Below are 22,493 nucleotides of genomic sequence, written 5' to 3'. Positions count from 1 at the left end.
TCAGAGACCTGCACATGTGGAGTCTACATACGTCTCCTATTGAATTCTGACAAAAATGATTAATTTTGCGGATTTATTCAATGATAAAATTCCTTTCATATACATTATAAAGGATTATTTATACCATACGCGTGAGAAATAAGACCGTCCCATTATTTAGACTTCTAAAAAGGCATAACTATATGTCACCTAGTCTAAAATTATTTTGGAGATAAATATAGAGCACCATTCGTGATTGCTCGATACAATATTTGGTAAAATTTGGACCTAAGATTTTTTAGTCTCCATTGCAGCCGGTAATAACATGTTATTGATAACTCACCAAACTTGGGAAGGACTACGAAGTTATCAGTAGTATAAATTCCTTACCTGTAACAGAGCAAGCAAGTGAAAGTGAGTACATTTGCAAAATTAAGTTAAGTATTTCTGTTTTTGCAATTTCCGTTTCAGGTGTTTCATTTTTCATTAATCCATTTGATTTGTCCGTGACTTTAAAAATTAAACGGCAAAATTTGAAGCATTCTGATTGTAAACTTCCACTATTAAAAAAAAAATTAAGATATTTTCTTCAAATTATAACACTTCAGGGTCATTCCACGTCAAGTGTACCAGGCTCGGAACCCGACCCCCTCCGATTTGGCTGAAAATTGGTATACGGGGTCTTTACATAATTATAAGAAACTAATTTGAAGGGTTTTCCCATCTGACGCCCCGTTCGCGAGATATCGACCCCCAAAGATGGGGTGAATTTTAGCGATATTCAAAAACGCCCGTTTTAGCGATTCTCATTTTCTCGACTTCCCTCTCTTTGACTCTCCATAGCGAGACTCTGTATCAATCCATCATACTTTGAAAGAGTGTTTCTAGACCAGTTTTTCATGTAGATTCTGAATATGCCATCGAAATTTAGCTAAAAATTATTCTAATGGCCGTAATTTAGGGTTTTTTAAAATTTACGATTTTTTCGCCATTCAATGTTCAAACTGAAAACTCGAAAAAACTGTCTCTCAGATTTTCGATTTTTTATTTTTTACTTCAAGCTTAGGATGTATACTTTCGGTTCATATACTTTTTTCAATGGAACTCGGACGGTTAAGGGCCTAAAAAAATTCAAATAGGCCAAAAAAGGTCAAAAATGGTAAAAAAAGACGAATTTTTACATGTAAATCCAAATCTTTCGATAGTAAACTCTTCAATTATCGATATTTTTTCCCTTTCTACCCTCTAATATGTATAAAATCAGACTAGCAACGCTTCCCATACATTCACCGATCGATTAACGGCCTGAGGGAAACCGGAAACCGACCAAATATCCTCGAAATTTACGCAAAAAGGCGATTTTTCACATCGTAACCGATGCATACCATGGATTGTAACTGCAATTTCTAATTTTCTCTACCTATTTCAACCTTAAGGTATATACTTTCGAGTAATAAACACTTACTAACGTGCATCGATGGGGCACGGGTCTAAACGGAAATTAAAACCGGCCGGAAATGCTCAAAAATGACGGCGAAAAACGATTTATTACACGGGAACCGATGCATCTCCTGAATAGTCACTGAAGTTTTAATTTTTTCTCTTTACTTCAACCTTATGGTGTAATCTTTCGAGTACTTAACACTAATAAAAGTGCATCGATGTGTTACGGAGCTAAACGGAAATGGAAACCGGCCGAAAATGCTCAAAAAGGCGGGGTTTCCCACGGTAATCCGAGCATCTCATGAATAGTCACTGCAATTTTAATTTTTTTTCTCTTCTTCGAACTCAAGGTGTACTTTTGAAAAGCTTACATTACACATTATCCATTTATTGGTAAAATATCTAAAAAAAAAATCGAATTAGAAATAAACCGAAAATTCAAAAAAAAAAAAAAAAAAAAAAAAAAAAAAAGGCGATAAATGACGTTGAATAACTGAAGTTGATTTGAATCGATGATATGATTTAAAGGAGCCGATGCTTGCATCATAAAAATCGCCGATTATAAACTTGACGGTGGAAAAATATGATGCACTTCATCGATCTTTTGGAGGACCTTTCTAAAGGTAAAGGCAGCCTGACACTCCTTTAGATTGATATAATCCACTCCGTAGATTGATATTTCACTTCCTCTAATCTTTTCTCTCCTGAGCTATAAGAAAGAGAAGGTGACTCAGAGTAACTGCCCCAGGGGTCGGCCTCTTCGTTCTCTTTTGATTGAGCTCAGTGGTCAAGTACGGCCTCCAGTGATGCGGTCAGGTCAAGTCAAGACCTTAGGTTCCTCTTTCTTTTCTGAAACTCTGGTTTTTATGGTTTTACTAGCCGTTCTGGACTTGCTTTGCGCGTCCGTCACGGCCAGCCAAGGGGCTGCGCCCCCTTGACCCCCGAGCACTCGCTACGCGAGTGACATTCGGCTCGCTCCGCGAGCTATTTTTCTCAGTGATTGGGCATTTGAGCACTAAGATGTATACATTTTGGAGACTCTGGAGGCAAAGATGATTTCGTCACAGAACCTTGTTGCCGGAGCGTGCCATCGTTTGCACATGAATAGATGTGTGGAGATGAAGCGATGATGGGGATCGATCATTTCTTCACAAACGCGTTTGATTGGGACGTCATCCCATCGGGTGGCGGAAAAAGACAATCCATGCATCTCCTTCCGCGATTTGACTTGCTGAAGTAGCAAAAGTTCATCTTTACCTCTTAAGAAGATTATCGGTGGCGTAGGGGTCTAAAAACTGCTCAACGATACTATAGTTCGAGTTCCTTTTTTCTTATACTTTCATCGCATATAAATTTCTCTGATGTTTTTGTTTTATTCTCTCTGATTGCATATTAGTAATCATATCCTCATTTCATTTCCTTTCCCTTCCCTTTTTCCCTCTCTGTAGCATCTGTGTCCATTTACAATTATTATTTTAAAATAGCTTTCCCCTGGTATACAATTGATGCTTCAAACGGAATCAATTGTTTTAATGACATTTCCGGCTAAATCATGGGTTTTCCCAGGAAGGCAGCCTCTTGTCCCCCCCGGACTCTACTGTTGCCAGATAAGTTGTTTTTTTTTTAAACACTTTTCCCAATTCAAATCCATGTAAAATATTCACATTTATCGCACAATCTGGCAACCTCTCGAGTGAAAAAGTAAAAAAAGGTAGAATCGCTGAAAGTCTGAATACTTCGAAGTTTATATTAATTATGGTTTTGTTCCTTGCTCTATTTCATTTGTATCGTCGCTTTTTCTTTGGTATAAATCCGCTGTTAAAATTTGGGATTCTGAGTTTTCCAGCAAATAAATTATACGGGTGTACGGAAAGGCAGCGTGATGTCTCACCCTTTTTCAAATTTTAGCATTTACTTTTTTGCAATATTATTGTCATATTAATGAACGATATTTTCTTCCTGCCCGTAAATCAGGTCCAAGTCAAACCTCCAGTTCTTATTCGAACTATCTTCCTCATTTTATTGTAACTATTGCTGGAATTCTCAGTCAAGTCGAAGTCTAAGGCACACTTGGTCCCTCATTGGACATCGTCCGCCGACGGATTCCCCTCAACCTCCTCCACGTGAGAAAAAAAAAAAGTTAGGGCTAGCCGTTCTTCATCGCCTCTATTCAGAAGCCGTAGGGGTGTAATTCTTAGCTAGTTATCTTGGCTTCTAACTTTTTTGAAACGAGTGTCGGGCTGCCTTTACCTTTAGAAAGGTCCTCCAAAAGATCGATGAAGTGCATCATATTTTTCCACCGTCAAGTTTATAATCGGCGATTTTTATGATGCAAGCATCGGCTCCTTTAAATCATATCATCGATTCAAATCAACTTCAGTTATTCAACGTCATTTATCGCCTTTTTTTTTTTTTTTTTTTTTTTTTTTTTTTTTTTTTTTTTTTTTTTTTTTTTTGAATTTTCGGTTTATTTCTAATTCGATTTTTTTTTTAGATATTTTACCAATAAATGGATAATGTGTAATGTAAGCTTTTCAAAAGTACACCTTGAGTTCGAAGAAGAGAAAAAAAATTAAAATTGCAGTGACTATTCATGAGATGCTCGGATTACCGTGGGAAACCCCGCCTTTTTGAGCATTTTCGGCCGGTTTCCATTTCCGTTTAGCTCCGTAACACATCGATGCACTTTTATTAGTGTTAAGTACTCGAAAGATTACACCATAAGGTTGAAGTAAAGAGAAAAAATTAAAACTTCAGTGACTATTCAGGAGATGCATCGGTTCCCGTGTAATAAATCGTTTTTTCGCCGTCATTTTTGAGCATTTCCGGCCGGTTTTAATTTCCGTTTAGACCCGTGCCCCATCGATGCACGTTAGTAAGTGTTTATTACTCGAAAGTATATACCTTAAGGTTGAAATAGGTAGAGAAAATTAGAAATTGCAGTTACAATCCATGGTATGCATCGGTTACGATGTGAAAAATCGCCTTTTTGCGTAAATTTCGAGGATATTTGGTCGGTTTCCGGTTTCCCTCAGGCCGTTAATCGATCGGTGAATGTATGGGAAGCGTTGCTAGTCTGATTTTATACATATTAGAGGGTAGAAAGGGAAAAAATATCGATAATTGAAGAGTTTACTATCGAAAGATTTGGATTTACATGTAAAAATTCGTCTTTTTTTACCATTTTTGACCTTTTTTGGCCTATTTGAATTTTTTTAGGCCCTTAACCGTCCGAGTTCCATTGAAAAAAGTATATGAACCGAAAGTATACATCCTAAGCTTGAAGTAAAAAATAAAAAATCGAAAATCTGAGAGACAGTTTTTTCGAGTTTTCAGTTTGAACATTGAATGGCGAAAAAATCGTAAATTTTAAAAAACCCTAAATTACGGCCATTAGAATAATTTTTAGCTAAATTTCGATGGCATATTCAGAATCTACATGAAAAACTGGTCTAGAAACACTCTTTCAAAGTATGATGGATTGATACAGAGTCTCGCTATGGAGAGTCAAAGAGAGGGAAGTCGAGAAAATGAGAATCGCTAAAACGGGCGTTTTTGAATATCGCTAAAATTCACCCCATCTTTGGGGGTCGATATCTCGCGAACGGGGCGTCAGATGGGAAAACCCTTCAAATTAGTTTCTTATAATTATGTAAAGACCCCGTATACCAATTTTCAGCCAAATCGGAGGGGGTCGGGTTCCGAGCCTGGTACACTTGACGTGGAATGACCCACAGCTAACACTCACTGGAAGAAGAATACAGCTCTGGTTTCCGCGGCAAACATTTGTCGTTCCATTTTTAAACTATATCATTTATCAGTTTTATTACTACGATGATACGATGGGTTAACATGCAACATGACATGGATCCAAACAGAGTTCTGCGAAAAGGTGCACCGATGTATTTCACGAGTATAATTATACTTCTATTCAAGTAATAGTGGCAATAAGCTACGAATTTTAAGCCAGGAATACGAAAAACACCCAGACAGGAACGCAACAGCGATATTATGACTCCTGTCAAAACTATAAAAAATCCATTTGTTTGCAGCAATGGATTTACTAGTTGAGTGATAGACGAAGTTGCCAAATATACTGGAATAGTATTGCAGGATCGATCAGCGTAGAAAAATTCGAATTAGATTTCTACATTGGATTGGGTTCACAAATTACGAAATCATGTCGTGTTGACTCAAACTCTTGTAAGTGGATGTGTAAAAAGTAAGCGCTTTCACCAAGGGGCTTGTCAAAAAGGTTCCCCTTTTTAGACAATGCGGAGATTTGCCTTAAATTTGTTTCAAGCGAACGTTACCATGAGACGATCCTCAAATAAAGATTTTAGCTTGAGTTTAAAGCTCGGTTTGGCAACACAGCGCTGCGAAGTTTGTATTTTGCTATAAAAAATGCTATTTCATTGAAGTTGTTCGATTAAAAAAACTATTTTAATCATTTTTCATTCCTATTTTTTTTCTTTCTGGGGCGCCATCTCATCATTTGATATTACTCAGATATTGAGAGCGTTGTTGACACTACGATCTAGTAATCAGTATTTATACAGCGTTGCAAAGTTTATACAAGATAACCCAGAACATCCGCTAGGCTAATCTGCCGCCAAAGAAAGTAAACCGCGGCGGAAGGATATCTTATGAAGATTCAAACGTTCCTAATTTTTTTCTGATAGAATATTATTGTTGAGGAAAGTTAGAAACATAATTTCTTGAAATTCCAAGGATCATTACATTAAATTGCGCAGAAAATTCTCTAACATTTGAGTAATTGTGAGTGTAATTTATTGTAACTGTAAACGGAAATAAGTATTTAATCGGAAGAAATTTAGCAACGCTCGAGTATTCATACGAAGTTTCACTTAATCCTGAAGTAATAATTTACAGCAGAGTAACAATGCTAGCATTGATAACGCATTGATGCAAATATGCGTCAGCCGTAGACATCCGTGTTGCATACACAAATTGAAGGCACTCCGGTCACCATGAAGCAGCGTACTCGGAGTGACACGTTATCACGGCTTCGTGTGCTTGGCGGTGAGATAAAATATTCTGATGCGTAAGAAAATATCCTTTCCTGTCTATTCTCCTTAGTTTTTATCCAAGAATTTCATCTTACCACACATTAGAACCGGCGCCGCGGCGCGTTAGACACTGCTGCGAGCACTGCGTCATGGACTAGAGTGACCAGAGCGCCTTCAATTTTTCAGATACAACACGCGCGTCCACAGAGTACGAATAGTTGTATCAAGGCGATAATACCAACATAATTGAATGCATTGCTTCTGCTTATGTTGACTGAGATAAAGACCTTGTCCACGCGAGCACATTTTGAGGAACTTCGGGCGAAATTGTTCTAGGAACTTGTTATAACTCACCTATAACTTGTTCCTGGAACTCCCAGTTTGCGGAACTAATTCGACCGAACTGCGTTCGTGTTGACAGGGCCTTATTCTACCCGAGTGCCGTTTAAAAAGTGAGTTAAAAAAATGAGCCCTTTTAAATATTCTAATATTTTGAAGTTGTTTGGTTTAAAAAACACTTTTCATCGATCCTTTTTAATTTTCTGGGACACGATTTTTGTTGGTTAATGTTACTTGGGGACTTCTACAGTGCTTGCAAGGGAGTCGGAAGGGTTTTCATCGATTTTTGGCCACTTTTTGAAGGTTTTTGATCGATATTAGATTTATTATAGAAACTAAAAATACCAGTTGAAAGAAAATTTAAAAAATGTGATTTTATGTCTATCACCTATGTCTCAGATGTTTTTTTTTTTATTTACTAACGTACTCCTGAAAAAGTTCTATCTCTCAGTTGGACGGACATTTCTTTATATTGAAAGGTGCTATCAAAAATAAATTATTATTATTATTATAAAGTCGCTTTATAACGCACTCAGGCGTTCTACGACACCCAAACGCCACATATGCCTGTCTTCCCAGAGGTTATCGGGCAACTGACACCGCAACATCTCTTCGTCAACGCCCTGCCGCCAACCCTTTACGGGACGTCCCGCGTCCCCGTCGCCTCTTCCCAGGTGGTACCCAATCCAAAACTTGTTTGGGTAACCTCTCCTCCGACATTCTTTGCACATGTCCATACCAGCATAACTGCCTGGACATGACGTCGTACACGATATCTTTTTCAACCTTCATCACCTGGCGAATTCTCTCATTACGGACACGGTCCCGTCTCGAAATGCCGGCAGATCGCCGCCAAAAATCCATTTCAGTTGCCCTCAACATTTCTTGCGTTCTTTTCGTCAAAGGCCACACTTCACTTCCATAGAGCACGATACTTTTAACGATGGCGTCATATATCCGGTGCTTGTTTGCCTTTGAGATGCTCTGATCCCAGAGCACCCCGTTCAAAAATAAATTGATTTCTCAAATATACATCGATGTCCGAGGTGCGAAACCATGTAGCTCCCTTTCTGACGTTGCAGACTTTCCGCCATGATAGATTTTTTCTTTGGAAAACTATAGCCAACAAAATTTCTAGATAATTTCATTGATTTCTTTCCTTTGTTAGCATAAAATTCTGTACAAATTTTAAATTAAGAAGTTGGCTGGCTCCTCTTCGCAAAAATAAAATAAGAGCGGAAATTTTGAAACATCGTAATGGAGATACGTGGTATCGCACTTTGGTCATCGACATGTTTCGGTTCCAGAGTTGGTTCCTAAAAAACTTCTATTTCTAAAAGAAACACATGGGTTTTGGAGCTGAGAACATCGTTAATGAAACGCAAATGATGAGGAGACTTAGCAACATTCCATCAGCACCCACGACAAAAACCAATATCAAACAAATAAAATTCTATTTTAAGCAACATTCCTGCAAAAAAAAGGTGACAGAACGTTAGAGACACAACTAAGTCAGTAAGTTGCAGCACTCTTATGTCTACAAATCTAGTTTTTGACAGGTCACCGGCCGCCGACCGAATTTGGAGAGAAGTGCGTTTCCTTTGCCTCCGTAATTTTCAGCTGACCGACAATTTTTTTTGCTCCTCCGTTGGCCGCCGGACGTTTCATGACGAGTTTTATTTGCATATTTTTCGGCGCCTTTCCGCTCGTTTGTTATTACAAAATTGGTCCAATTAAAACTGTATAAAAATCGACGGGCGCTAAGTGGCCAGTCACAGTTGTCTTTCAGTGTTCAGTCTTATCACAACCGATACCCACCAATCTATCACCATGTACAAGGTAAGTCACGTGTTTCATTTTGGGGATGTACACGGCTTATTTCGAAAAAACGAAATGAAAATTCTTTGAAAATCATATTATTTTATAACTTTTAAAAGCATGCCGTATTGCCTTTGTCGTAAAATTTCAGTGTATCTAGTCCAATTTCTAAATTTTAAATCTTTTTAAAAATTTTGGAAATTTACTAAAGGACATTTTGGGGGCTGTATACGGCTTAACTTTAAACTAAACTGACATTTTGTTGAGAATCAATTCATTTTATAAAATATAAAATATTGCCTTCGTCGTAAAATTATAGTATTGCTAATCAACTTTCTGAATTTTAGGAAATTTTGAAATTTAATTAAGAATTTGCCTTACATTATTATTTTGCGATTATTTTACAAGCTTGCTGAAAGTTTAATTGAATTTCCCTCTGAAAGAACAGTTGCAACGGATACAAATCCACAAAATATAAATGTGACGTTGATTTTGATTTGATGATGGGGTTGGTGTTTTACAATACGTTGCTCTCAAATTATTTTTTTAAGTAGAACAAACACGTGGGAAAAATGAAAATTAACCTCGAGTTTAAAGCATTTGGATTTCATTTTGCAATTAGGAACTAAAATTTCTGGCTCATCCGTAAAAATGCGTATGCGCATAGGAAAACGTGACTAAAAAGAGCCAGAGATTATAGTTCCTACTTTCAAAATAGAGTCCACATGTGGCTTAGTTTGAAAGGTTGGCTCGATATGCAATTTCCATTGTATTGTGCAGCACTGAGCATCAACCAATCATAATCAACGATGCATTCAATGATTTGAATACATATGTTGCACACATATGAAATAGAAGCAAACTCAATAAAATTTTTGCTAATAGAATTGCACTAAAATCAAGTTACGCACGTTGAAAATTTCTAAAATCCACTCCGCGATGCACAGTATCCATACTTTTTATCACGCATTTTTAAGAAAACGCGCTCAAATAAAGGAACTATACGCACAAGAATTGCAAACTACATAGCTTCTTTGATTTTATTAATTTGCACATAGTTCCTCAGATACGTCCGATTGAACCAAAATCTTGATAAAAAGACACTGAGTATAGTTTGCTGCTTAGACACTTTTTTTGCGCATTCAGCATTATGTTTTAAAGCTAAAATCAACTCTTACGAACATTCTTGTATGATAATTGGACCGCCTTTAACAGAAAGGATTCAAGCCACATCAGCCATTACCAAAATCTGGGCAATTTAATATTTACAAGAGAACGTTCGTGCGGACTTTTTTGAAAATTTTAAGGAATTTGCTTCATGACATAAAGAAAGTTCACTAAAATTTGCACGAAAATCCGCAGAACCGATTTCATGTAAAAAATTGAATTTCCCAATTAAATTTTGGCAAAAGCTGATGTGGCTTGGCGCCTTTCTGTTTCACGCGGTCCAATTGACGAATTTTCCAATTGTCTTGCGAAGGGAAAACGCCGTATGAACATTCGAGGGTTGCCAAAATTTGTCAGTAAGATGTTTATTTTCACAGAGAGCTATGAATATTTTCTCTTAATATTTGGATCTGATTGCGAATATAATTCTCTGAAAAATGAAAGGAAAATATTCACAGATTTGTCTGAAAATTCACATTTTATCACAATAAATTTGACAACGTCTGAAGACTCATGCGACGTTCCTCCTTAGCACGGCTCCATTATTATGCAAATTCCGGAGCGCCATTTTGATTTTGACTGAAAAATTCCATGGTTTTGTTCCAGATCGCCGCTTTATTGGCCCTCGTCGCCGCCGTGAGCTGTATGCCCCAATACGGCCACCAAGAGTCCTACCACCACGAGCCCCACTACCCCTCGGAGCCAATCAAATACGAGTTCAAATACTCCGTCCACGACCCCCACACCCACGATGTCCACAGCCAGGAAGAGAGCGGAGACGGTCACTACGTCAAGGGAGTCTACAAGCTCAACGAACCCTACGGAGGAGAGCGCGTCGTCGAGTACTCCGACAACGGACACGGATTCGTCGCCCACGTACACACCTCCAAGATCTCGCATCCCCAGAACTACGGACATGGTGGCTACGGACATTAAGAACCTAACCTCAAAATCTCCTTCCCATCGCACCCACACACCCGAATCCATACCTCCTCATGAGTTTGACTCGAAAATCACCGGCAGGCACGAGCTAAAATCAAATCCCACAACTTTGCCAGGACTAATATGATGGTCGGCCTTTTCTCATCATTCTCATCATCTTCATAGATCATCCTTTACCTCACATCATTTCTTTCATTCTCATTTTCATTCTTCGTATACATCATATTCATCATTATCATCATACTATTTTCATTGTCATCATCATTCTTCATTTTCACTTCCATTAGTGCCAATTTTGACCGAACGTGCAACTTGTAAAAGATTCTTGTGATAAAAGACTGAATTAGGATCGTCTTATTTACTCATTTTTGTTTGTTTTTTGTTGATTTTGTGAGTACTTGTGACAGCAACTGCATGCACTCGATCGAAAGATCATTTAAATGTTTTCAAACTGATTCTCTTGATATTTTTGTGTAAACTGCAAAGAATCTAATTCATCTCATCGTGAATAAATCATACCATACCAAAAATCAATTTGCCTTGTTGTGCTTCCTTTAAATATGAATCGGTTTACAAAATAGATGCGAATATAATAGTACACGTTGGAATTCACAGTATATTAGTGAAGATCAAATGAAGTATCTATTCGATAACATATTTCAGACATTAACTGGACTACATTTTGCAATTTGGACCTACAGATTCTAGCCCGGTTTAAAAACAACATATGTGCCATTAGGTTCCTAATGCGCAAAAGTTTTTTTTCCAGAAGAGTCAGAATTTATAGTTCCAAACTGCAAAATTATTCAGTCCAACTTGCAATTGCTACACTCATGTAGTATTTTGCGAAAGATACGTACAAAATAAGAAGAAAACCCCAGAACAATTCATTAAATTGACAGAATGAAAGAAGCTTACACAAAATGTCAACAATTTTGCTCATCAGTATTACTTTTAAAGAAAACCCCATCAAAATTACATTCGAAATATTTGAGAAAATGCATCCGATATTCAATAAAAAAAACCTTTTTTTTAATCAATTACAGAATATTCAATTTATAATTGAAACTGATAAACGCGACTCGACATTTTTTCAACTCTAAGAATTGGTTTACTTATAATAATTTCCTATTTGGAAATTCGTGTTGGTCCAGAATATGAAAATAAGGTTTTTTCATTTTTATTTTTATTGACCAGCAAATGAGTTTTATTTTATGTATTTGAAGTATTAAGGGGGAAACACAGTTTAGTGTGCTTTCAAAATACATGTTGAGAATCATGAAGAGTCCAAAAATTACGCAAATAATGGAGGCAAGGAAAAATTAGGGGAGGGAAAGCCTTTCCGAAGCAAGTACTTCAGAAACTTCGACGTTATGAGCGACAAAATATGTGACCATACGGCAAATTTTAAATCAGTTTTGTCAGACAAATTCCCTAGTTTAAAAGGGCTTCTGGATGAATTGACCATCCGTGGAACTAGATAAACAGAATAATGCTTTCAGAACGTATTTGCCTGAAATTTTTGAAACTCTGCCTTTAATCCAAGGGACAGCATCGAGATACTTATTCGTTTATCCGTTGAAATGTTGCAATGAGTATCCTCAGTTACATTAACTGCGGTGCTGTATCTTCAAATACATAAACTTGAGGGAATTCCTGCCCCAAAAGCACCACTCATATTCCGAATTCTTAATCTTTTCCTGATATTTCCTCGCTTAATAGAGTTTATTGTTTTTATAAGATCTCTCCTAAAATGTATTGCCGAAAGAAACAAGAGAGGTCATAAAGTATGGCTGAAATTTCCTCATATTATGATGAAAATTATTGAATCAATGACATTTTAAGTCGGAATGTTACTTCGTTTTCTGATATTAAATAATTCACATGAGCATTGAAACGGACGATATTCAGTGTTACTCATTTGCTGGAGTTGTCATCACTCATTCTGACAAAAAGAGGTTCAGATATTGGAGGGAAAAGTGAGAAATATTAAATTATTTGAGAAATTTTGTAAAATTTTAAATTGAGATTTTTAGCCAAACATTGATATGCGTGCATCAAACATTTTCCTTCCACAAACTTTAAATATGGATTCCACGCAATAAGTCAGTCATATGTTTTTAAATAATAGAGGTGAAAAAACACTTTCCGGCAAAAGAAGTAAACGGACTACTACTTCTAAACTAAACTACTTCTTCGTAATCATGCACGTTGGAGGCATTTTAGCCCCCTCCCTCCCCCAAAAAAGGGCCTCTATTGTGCAGAGTTTTTTGTATAAAACTAAGACCGACTAGGCATCCCTACGACTGAATTTAACCCATATTGAAAGTATTAATCAAGAATTAGACTGACTACATGAACGTTGCCTAGTTCCATTCAGTAACATTACTCTACAGGAAAGCTAAAGAGCGTAACATAACGCCTTGAAAATGATGGGATATTACCCGTTGACTGTGGCAAATATTTTCGCAAAGTTTTAAAATATAATTTTTCTGATTTTGTTGGCAAAAATAATAACAAGTGAGAAAATTGGGCAACGTTTGATGTAATTAGATTTATTTTGGTCAATACCGCCCAATTAATAAACATACCTCAACTTCGGGTCACATAAAGACGGATTGATTCAGGAAGCTCAGACTGGCGCCACAATATTTAAATAAATTATATAACATTTAGGCGAGGGAAACCGGCTGAAACTGTAAAAAATGTTGATAACTGCGTCAAGGGCCCTATTAAAGTAACTCCATGAATATTTTCATTTAAATTACATCGAGTGCAGCTAATAATTGCAAATCTGGCACCGATGCAGACCTTAAAATATGCAGTAAAAGGTTATGGTCCAGGTTCATTTCCTAGGGCAAAGGGACGTGGTCACTGTATGCAAGTTAGATTAGTGCAAACGATTGAAGGCATGTTAAGTCCCCAAATCGAGGGATTGCGGAGGGAGCAATGGCGTCGGGCACGTTCTGTCCAGCGGCGAGGCGTGAATGATCGATTATCGACTTTCCCCCATTTGAAGCTATGGTAGAGAATCGATTATTATGGTGTTCGTTGCGAACACTTTTCTATCGATACTTTTCCATAGGTTTAAATGGCAGATCAATCGATGAATCGCAAAGCACGCCACGCCACCGGCTGTCTGACCGGGTTTTGTAGGTGACCGTCGAACGAAATCAGGTGACAAAAGTAACGGAAGACGACAAAAAATGCCTCAAACCTACACAGCTTTGCACTGGCGCAGCAGTAACAGCGGTGCCAAAATTCAGGAGTTTACTTTAACTCAAGGGTGGCTGTGATGTTCCGCAATAATTCAAAGTACTTATCGTCACCCCTCTAACGTAGAGGCGTATACCTCAACTTCCACGTGAGCCCTGCTTTACAAAAGAATCAATGATTTTTGTAACTCATGCGGAAATCAAGATACTCCTTATACGCCTGAGGAGCGAGTCTATTGAATCGTCGCTCCTCTGACGTAAAGGCGTAACCCGATTTTCACATGAACCCTGGAAAGCATGGACTTATATAGAAAATAGGATTCACGTGGAAATCAAGATACGTCCTTACGTCAAAGGGATGACGAAATGTGAAGACTTTTCCGACGCAACAGCATAGATTCGGGTCAACGTTGCTACTATTAGTTCCTAGATTTTTAACTTGTAGAAAGTATCGAAATCATAAGCGTTCTACTGGGCCGATTTCCATGATTTTGCGGCAATCGGCGGGGAATAGTCAATCAATGAGCCCGCTCCATTCTGATTTTGGATATATGACTTAGGTTTTTGAATATTACGTGATGAAATTGAGATAAATGGAAAAAATACGAATGACGTCATTCGTATGATCCAACTCCCACTTGGACCGCGTTAAGCAGAAAAGAACCAAGCCAAAATAGCTGTTGCCAAGTTAATTTGCTCAGTTTAATTTTCTACCTGAAAACTCTTGTTGGGATTTTTGCACAAATTTCAGTGAATTTTCTGCATAGTACGAAGTAAATTCCTTAAAATTTGCAAAGAAATCTGCACAAATGTTCTCTTGTCAGGAGTTAAATTTTCTGATTAAATTTGGAAATAGCTGATGTGGCTTGCTTACTTTTTGCTATACGATGTCCACTTGATCTGTGTTGAAAACACTTGTTAATATCTTGTTTAGGGAGTGATCTCTGAACCTCCCGTTATTATAGTTTTCTACGTAAGATTTTGAAGAGGAAACATGTGACGCTTTATTTTAGTTAAGCCCTTCTTTGGTCAAACATTCTAATACAATTTTGTGTGTATTAGTTTCCACTCGTTCTAAAAAAAAACTGAGACTTGCTAGGAAATGTTGCATTGTGATTAGTTTTCCTCTTAGGAGGTCGGTACGACGTAATCGAGAATTCTTAAAAGTTCCAATCGATACACGCATTTTTCGCATCAGGCATCGATATTTGCTCTCTGCGGCTATCCTGCCAGAGGGAGCCTCTTCTGGTTATTTTTGAAAGGTCACATTAGGTATGGTTTAGTTAGGTATTATGATGAGCGTATGAAAATTAATAATTATTTGTGTCCTTACAAACATTAAAACCATCACCATCCCCTTAAAAAGTATAAAGCACCCATTGATGGAGGGCATGGATTCGATCAACATGAAACGTGAATCGATCAACGTGGACCAATTGACACCGATTCGATCGGAAAATAGTGAATACTCGGTTTTTGTCGATAGATTCACAGTGTTGACGATCGATTCGCGGTGTTTTCAATCGATTCACGAAGTTGTCGATCGATTCAAGAAGCTGTCGATCGATTCACGAAGTTGTCGATCGATTCGAGAAGTTGTCGATCGATTCAAGAAGTTGTCGATCGATTCACAAGATTTTCGATCTATTCAAGGGTTTGTCGATCGATTCACGGATTTGTCGATCGATTTGCGGATTTGTTGATTGATCCACGGTTGCCGATCGAGTATCGTCGATCGGTTCACGTTTTCATTTTTGGATCGATTCATGTCGATCGAATCGACACTGATTTTTTAAAAATATGTCGATCGAATCGGTGTCGATCAGTTCATGTCGATCGAATCAATACCCTCCCCAATTGATGAGTGATACGGAAATTCGATCAATGGATTTTTCTACGTTAGATTCGTCGATCAGTATAATCAAACTAATTTGATTAAAAGGGGCCTTTGCTGAAATTTCAATGTGACAGCGCTGTGAGCGTTACACTTGTCTCAGTTTCAAAACTGGCGCAAGCTTGGCTGTCGATGACACGTAATAATTGTTGCCCCCGAATCGGTTTGGCCGCCGTAATTTCGTCCAGTTTTTATGCACTTGTTTTCGTAAAGGACCGTGGCCCGTGCAGCGGGGACTTTTTTCGCGCGTCGCGTCGCTTCACTTTCGCGCAGCTGGCGCAAGTATTGCCCAAACACCCCCGAAAATCGCTCGCTCGCTATAAAAGCGCCCGTCCTTTTCCGACAGAGCACAGTCTTCGCTTGTCCTTTGCTCTAGAACATCCCAGAAACTCACAAACACCATCATGTACAAGGTGAGATTCATAATTTCTTATTTTCAGCATCTCGATGGCTAAATAATTCGATAAAATATACCTCAAATTGCGACGTTGCAAGGTTTTGCTTAGGTACGTGTCCTTTTTCCGAAGGAAAACCGACCAACAATTTCTATTGGAATTTTCCATTGATTTTCTTCACTTATTCGAAAAAATTCACATAAAATTTGGTATATTTTGATTGCATTTGAATTCATTTCCTTCAAAGAAAATAAGACATAATTGTAGATTATGCAGTTTGAATTTCCAATTTGAGAAACAAATTTTTCACATTTAACCATCGATCTGTAATAACTAAAACCGCTAGTCCTACATTTTAAACACGTTTGTAGATTTTAACCTTATCATTATAATTTTTATATTCGTAAAATCTCTTGTTCGCCATCTAGAAATATCTAATTAAAAAGAAGAAAAAGAAAGAGCCATAGTAAGTAAGAAATCGATTTTACAAACTTTTCCGCTTGAATTGTAAGAAAAATGTGTGGCAATCTATTCCAGAGACGACATTTTTCACAGACCTCGCACTGCTATCTTCCCAATCATTGTAAAGTTACTTTCTGACGCACCAAGGCTCAAATTCGCTTTACGATGACTGGTGAACGAAGAGTTGAGCAATTGGTCAAGAATTTCGGTTTATATTTAGGATAAACTCACTTAGCATGGTGCTCGCCCCGAAATTCATCAGTCATCATTCAGCGAATTTGACACTCAAGAAATTGCTGATCAATTATCATTGGGTGAAAAGTAACGTTGGCCTCCGAACTTGAGTTTGGCCTCACCTGATGACATTGCTCGGATTGATAATTGGACCACATTTTGCGATGTAACTACAATTCCTGGCTCAGTTTAGAAACAACGTATGTGTCATTAGTTTCCCTACGCAAATACGTGTTTTTACGGATGAGCGGGAAATTGTAGCTCCCAATTGCAAAATGTAGTCAAATTCGAGATGTCTAAATGGACTACATTTTGCAATTTGGAACCATACATTCTAACCCGGTTTAAAAAAACGTATGTGCTATTAGTTTCCCTTTGCACATAAGTGTTTTTCCAGAAAAGCCAGAATCTATAGTTCCAAATTGCAAAATACAGTCCAAATATACTGTCTCTGATCAACCCGATAGTTCAATCGACAACCATCCCCATTTTTACTGTCCTGTCTAACCGAAAATTTCTTTCTCGACAGATCGTAGCAGTATCTTTGGCCCTCATCGCCGCCGTGAGCTGTGCTCCCCAATACGGCCACCAACAACAATCCTACGGCGGCCACGGCTACCACCAGGAGCCCTCCTACCCTTCGCAGCCAATCAAATACGAGTTCAAATACTCCGTCCACGACCCCCACACCCACGATGTTCACAGCCAGGAGGAGAGCGGAGACGGTCACTACGTCAAGGGAGTCTACAAGCTCCAGGAGCCCTACGGTGGAGAGCGCACCGTCCACTACTCTGACGAAGGCCACGGATTCGTCGCCCACGTCCAGACTTCCAAGATCTCGCATCCCCAGAACTACGGCCATGGTGGCTACGGACATCAACAACCCGCCAAATACTAAACTTCTACATTTACTCAGCTCTAGGGTCTGAAGACTGATTTCTGCCCCCGCAGTGCGTCACTAGGGCGTCGCCAGTGACGTCACCATGTTACTAGTCAAAAACGAATTATGGCTCATACGCTTACTCGCTGACAAGAGGTCGACGAATGCCTCCATCCTTGTCCTCCTCCTCCTGTTTTCGTCTTTCAAAAAGTTGTACCCGTCGCTCTTGCAACGATTTTCGATGTAAAGAGGAGGCTCCGAAATTTTTGGAATTATATTAATTCTGTTGTAAATATTGAATAAAAATTTTCAAAAGATCTGCAATATCGTGTTAACTTTGATTTTGGTTTATCCTTGAACGTCATGAGTATACATTTATCTTTGAAATATTGCGCATAAAATACTTGAAAATACATGAAAAAAAAAAAAAAACTCTTTTTGGATGATGGGAATGAATGCTCAGTGAAGTTTTAATAAACAAATACCAATTTTCGAAGAGTGCCAATTTAGTATCGAGACAGATATTTGATGTGCAAAAATTCTATCATTTTTCAATTTGATCAGCAGCAAAGTCACCTGACGTTTCTTCACTTAGATTTAAAAAATTTACTCCACAGAGAAAAAACAGCATGTTAGGTTTTGAGAGACTACATCGATTTGCTAATACTCCAGAACAATTGAGATTTAAAAATCAATAAATTGATGAAATTTTTTAAAGAAAATCATGTTTTGCTTAAAAATTCAGAATATTCTAGGTTCAGATACGTGCTTAATTTCATTAGTAAAGTATCAGTGAACTTCTCACGAATAGTTGATGTACAAGTACATATTGATAACAGAACTCAAGGAAAATATCACACCGAGAATTTGTGCAAAATATATACCTACATATATCAAATTCAAAATATGTATGAAATGATACCTTGTCTTGGTGTAACATTAACCCGCAGGATTCTTGCCAAGTAATTTTATATAAAACTAATTATGAGATTTAAATTAAAGCGATCGATACTTATCGTCGGGTTTATGTGATAAACATGGAATTCAATGAAATCTCCGCATTTCTTGAAATATTGAGTTATTTGAGAGGGACTATGGCTTGAAGAATTCGTTTATTACCTTTCGAGTACAGATAAAAATACAATTTAGCATCGAAGAAAAACGAAAAAAATGAAAAACGAACACACTGATCATTGCATGCGCAAAGTTTTTTCTGATGAATAACAACGATTAAAAATTGAAACGTCGGTGAAAAAAACACTGAATGGTGTACAAAAGAGTTGAGTTTGGAAAATAAAGTTATACTTCACACACTTAAATTGTACATCAACATTGAAATTTAATAAAGAAACCATTAATCAAACTGAGATTTTCCACTTTCTCCTAAATATGTCCACTTCTACCTTGTAAACGGCACGATATGAAAAATCTTGAGGTGTCCAATATTCTTTCGTATGCACACTACCAGCTATTTTCTTCTTTGTGGTTTGATTACCTTGGTATATGCTTCTCCTTAAGTTGACAGTGTCTTAAATAATTAAAAAGTCCACATCTGGGATGTATTACAGCGACAAACCAAAATCATTCCCCAAATTAGCCATGAATGCGTGTATTAGCATCGGTGTGCCTGAGAATTGGGTGCATTTAACCTGAATCAGCTTAAGTCATATTTTATTTGGACGTATTTCTGTCAAACGGAACTAAGCGCCAATTTGAGTTCCTTTTGAGGAATTTAGAATGCCGGGTAGCGCGTTCTGTCAAACGGACTTAAGCGCCATGGAAAAGCATTGCGAGCATAAGACGGAATGAGCCCGACGCCCGGATCCGCCGCCAATCCAAGCCCCCCACTACCCTCCTCTCCCTATGGCGCTTAGTTCCGTTTGACAGAAATACGTCCATTTTATTTTATTCACATGCAGAAAACTGAGCGAGTTTCAGTTTTGCAAAAACAATTTCAAATGTTTGAAATCGACTCCAATGAAGGCGTTTTGACTTTGTATGCTTGTGTTAGAATGAGTGGGACTTTAACGCCAGGTTAGGAAAAAGTCAGCGAACGGTGCACATCCGAATAACGAATGGATACAACTATTCGTGCTTAATGAACATTTGCATTGCATATTGATAGAGGTGAAGGCGTTTAGGTGCCAGATTGGAGACTTTAACGCCAGGTTAAGAAAAAGTCAGCGGGCGGTACGTGACCAAATAAGGCCTGGATACGTCTATTCGTGCTCAGTGGATGCTCACGTGCGTATAGGTGAAAGTGAAGGCGTTGTACGGCAGATTTTCGGATGATCGGACACTTTAACGCCAGGTTAGGATAAGGTTATAGCAGACGATACCTCCAAAAAACGCTTTGATAGGCGACTATGGATGTCCGTATTTCATATCGATGGAAATTAGGGCGTTTTGGCTTCGTATGTCCTCACAGGAGTGCACTTAGCTTGCTATTAAATTTTGATGATACTCTTCTAAAAATCGTTGCTCCTGCATATGTAGTATTTTGCTGATTTTTTGTCTTTCCGATAGGATAGATTCAGTCCTGTAGGGAAAAAAGCCTAGTCCAGGAGAAGTGTACCAAGATTGACAAAAGCTCATTAAGTCGTATGAAGTTTCAAACCATAAAAACAAATTCTGAAGTTTGATACATCCGTAGGACTCAATGTTAAGGAAAAAATTTATCCGCTAAAATCACCATTTTTTCCCCGACTTTGAATTTCTGACAGAAGAAAATTTACGACTAGTGAATTCAAAGCCAATTTAAGTTCTTTTTCCCCCGAAATGCAACTTAAGGCGTTTCTGTTAAACTTGATTTTGATATACAGGGTGTACCAAAAGTCCGTCCCACCCCTGCTAACTTTTGAACGAATTGAGCTAGGGTAATGAAACTTTGGGAATGTTCCTATCTCAAAGGGGACCATCTTTTGGGGGGGTCAAAATTTTGGTCCCCCCTCAGGGGGGGCGCGCGGGCCCCCAACTTTTTTTTTTCAAATGGCAACCCCTATCTTGTGATACATCATTCGAAAGAGCATAAAAAACTAAGAATTTTGGCGCAAACCGCAGATCAATATCTTAATTTTTGACCGAGTTATGATAGGTCAAAGGTCAAATTTGACCTATTTTCCAAAAATCATAACTCCGGTTCAAATTATCGTAAAGAAAAATATAAAACGGGAAAATTTACCAAATTGTGTCCGCTTTTAAGTAAAAATTGCAGAAATCACTTCGCTGTAATTTTAAGGGGGGGCTCGGACCCCCAAATACGTCAATTCAAAGGTCATTCAATTTTCCCGCGAAAAAAGGCAATTTCCCCTAGATTTGCCTCCACATTATCTCAGTAAGGTCAAAATTAGTTCAACATTACGTTGGCAAGTCCCCAAATTTCGGGAAAAGTTTAAAAAAAAAACGAAATTTAAGGTGATTAAATTATATTTGACCGTTTAAATTTCGTTTTTTTTTAACTTTTCCCGAAATTTGGGGACTTGCCAACGTAATGTTGAACTAATTTTGACCTTACTGAGATAATGTGGAGGCAAATCTAGGGGAAATTGCCTTTTTTCGCGGGAAAATTGAATGACCTTTGAATTGACGTATTTGGGGGTCCGAGCCCCCCCTTAAAATTACAGCGAAGTGATTTCTGCAATTTTTACTTAAAAGCGGACACAATTTGGTAAATTTTCCCGTTTTATATTTTTCTTTACGATAATTTGAACCGGAGTTATGATTTTTGGAAAATAGGTCAAATTTGACCTTTGACCTATCATAACTCGGTCAAAAATTAAGATATTGATCTGCGGTTTGCGCCAAAATTCTTAGTTTTTTATGCTCTTTCGAATGATGTATCACAAGATAGGGGTTGCCATTTGAAAAAAAAAAGTTGGGGGCCCCGCGCGCCCCCCTGAGGGGGGACCAAAATTTTGACCCCCCCAAAAGATGGTCCCCTTTGAGATAGGAACATTCCCAAAGTTTCATTACCCTAGCTCAATTCGTTCAAAAGTTAGCAGGGGTGGGACGGACTTTTGGTACACCCTGTATTTCTACCAAACGGAACTACAGACGAGGGCGAAAGATGGGGTGTGCCCAAGAAAGCTGCGAAAGAAACAATGTAAAAGTGAGCGTGATTCTCTTGGAGAAATGGAAAAGCGAGATTTTACATTCTGTCAAACGGAACTATGTGCCAACTGGATGCGGCACTCATGAGCCATGGGCATGCGACAAGATCGTTGTGGACAGGGCTCATGAATTAATGATTCGCGGGAAAACCGGGGCGCTGGTCTCGTTACCACTGACGTCACTGGCGCTTTATAATTCCCATTCATTCTTACGGCTCTCGACTAACGAGCACACCCCTTCTTTTACACATGTCTCTAGTTCCGTATGGCAGAAATACGTCCATTTATGTAATCCGATCGCGAATCCGCCAAAAATTCCGCGAAAAGTTGCATTGAACACGAACCCAGAGGTACCGAAATTACTGATGGCAATGATGCTGCAAGCACCGCGCATGGTGGCCCACAGGATGCATACGACACGCGGAATGAATCCGACTCATCTCCCCTTCACGCTCATTACTTTTCACATGCCGATTGCTCAAATTTGGCCCACTCCACACGTCCTCTCCGCTTGACTTCAGCTCGTCTTTCACTTCTAGGAGTTTTCGGTATAAAATTCGCCGTCTCACTCTATTCTATCATCAGT

The 22,493-nt window shown here is 38.3% G+C and overlaps 2 protein-coding genes across 2 annotated transcripts; both read left to right on the top strand.

Moving 5' to 3' along the window:
- The first annotated feature begins 8,440 nt into the window (after nt 1–8,440).
- LOC109040003 (cuticle protein 8) lies at nt 8,441–11,252 on the top strand. The gene is made up of 2 exons (XM_072296474.1): nt 8,441–8,630; nt 10,383–11,252. Exons 1-2 carry the CDS (start codon nt 8,622–8,624, stop codon nt 10,710–10,712), a joined length of 339 nt encoding a protein of 112 aa, XP_072152575.1. The 5' UTR covers nt 8,441–8,621; the 3' UTR covers nt 10,713–11,252.
- A 4,722-nt stretch (nt 11,253–15,974) lies between these two features.
- On the top strand, nt 15,975–18,122 carry LOC109040008 (cuticle protein 8). The gene is made up of 2 exons (XM_019055756.2): nt 15,975–16,240; nt 17,448–18,122. The coding sequence occupies exons 1-2, from the start codon at nt 16,232–16,234 to the stop codon at nt 17,814–17,816; spliced, it is 378 nt and encodes a 125-aa protein (XP_018911301.1). The 5' UTR covers nt 15,975–16,231; the 3' UTR covers nt 17,817–18,122.
- The last annotated feature ends 4,371 nt before the right edge of the window (nt 18,123–22,493 follow it).

The sequence above is a fragment of the Bemisia tabaci genome, chromosome 2 (genome assembly GCF_918797505.1).
Source record: "Bemisia tabaci chromosome 2, PGI_BMITA_v3".
NCBI classification, from domain to species: domain Eukaryota; kingdom Metazoa; phylum Arthropoda; class Insecta; order Hemiptera; family Aleyrodidae; genus Bemisia; species Bemisia tabaci.
This window is presented reverse-complemented; position numbering and strand designations above follow the sequence as displayed.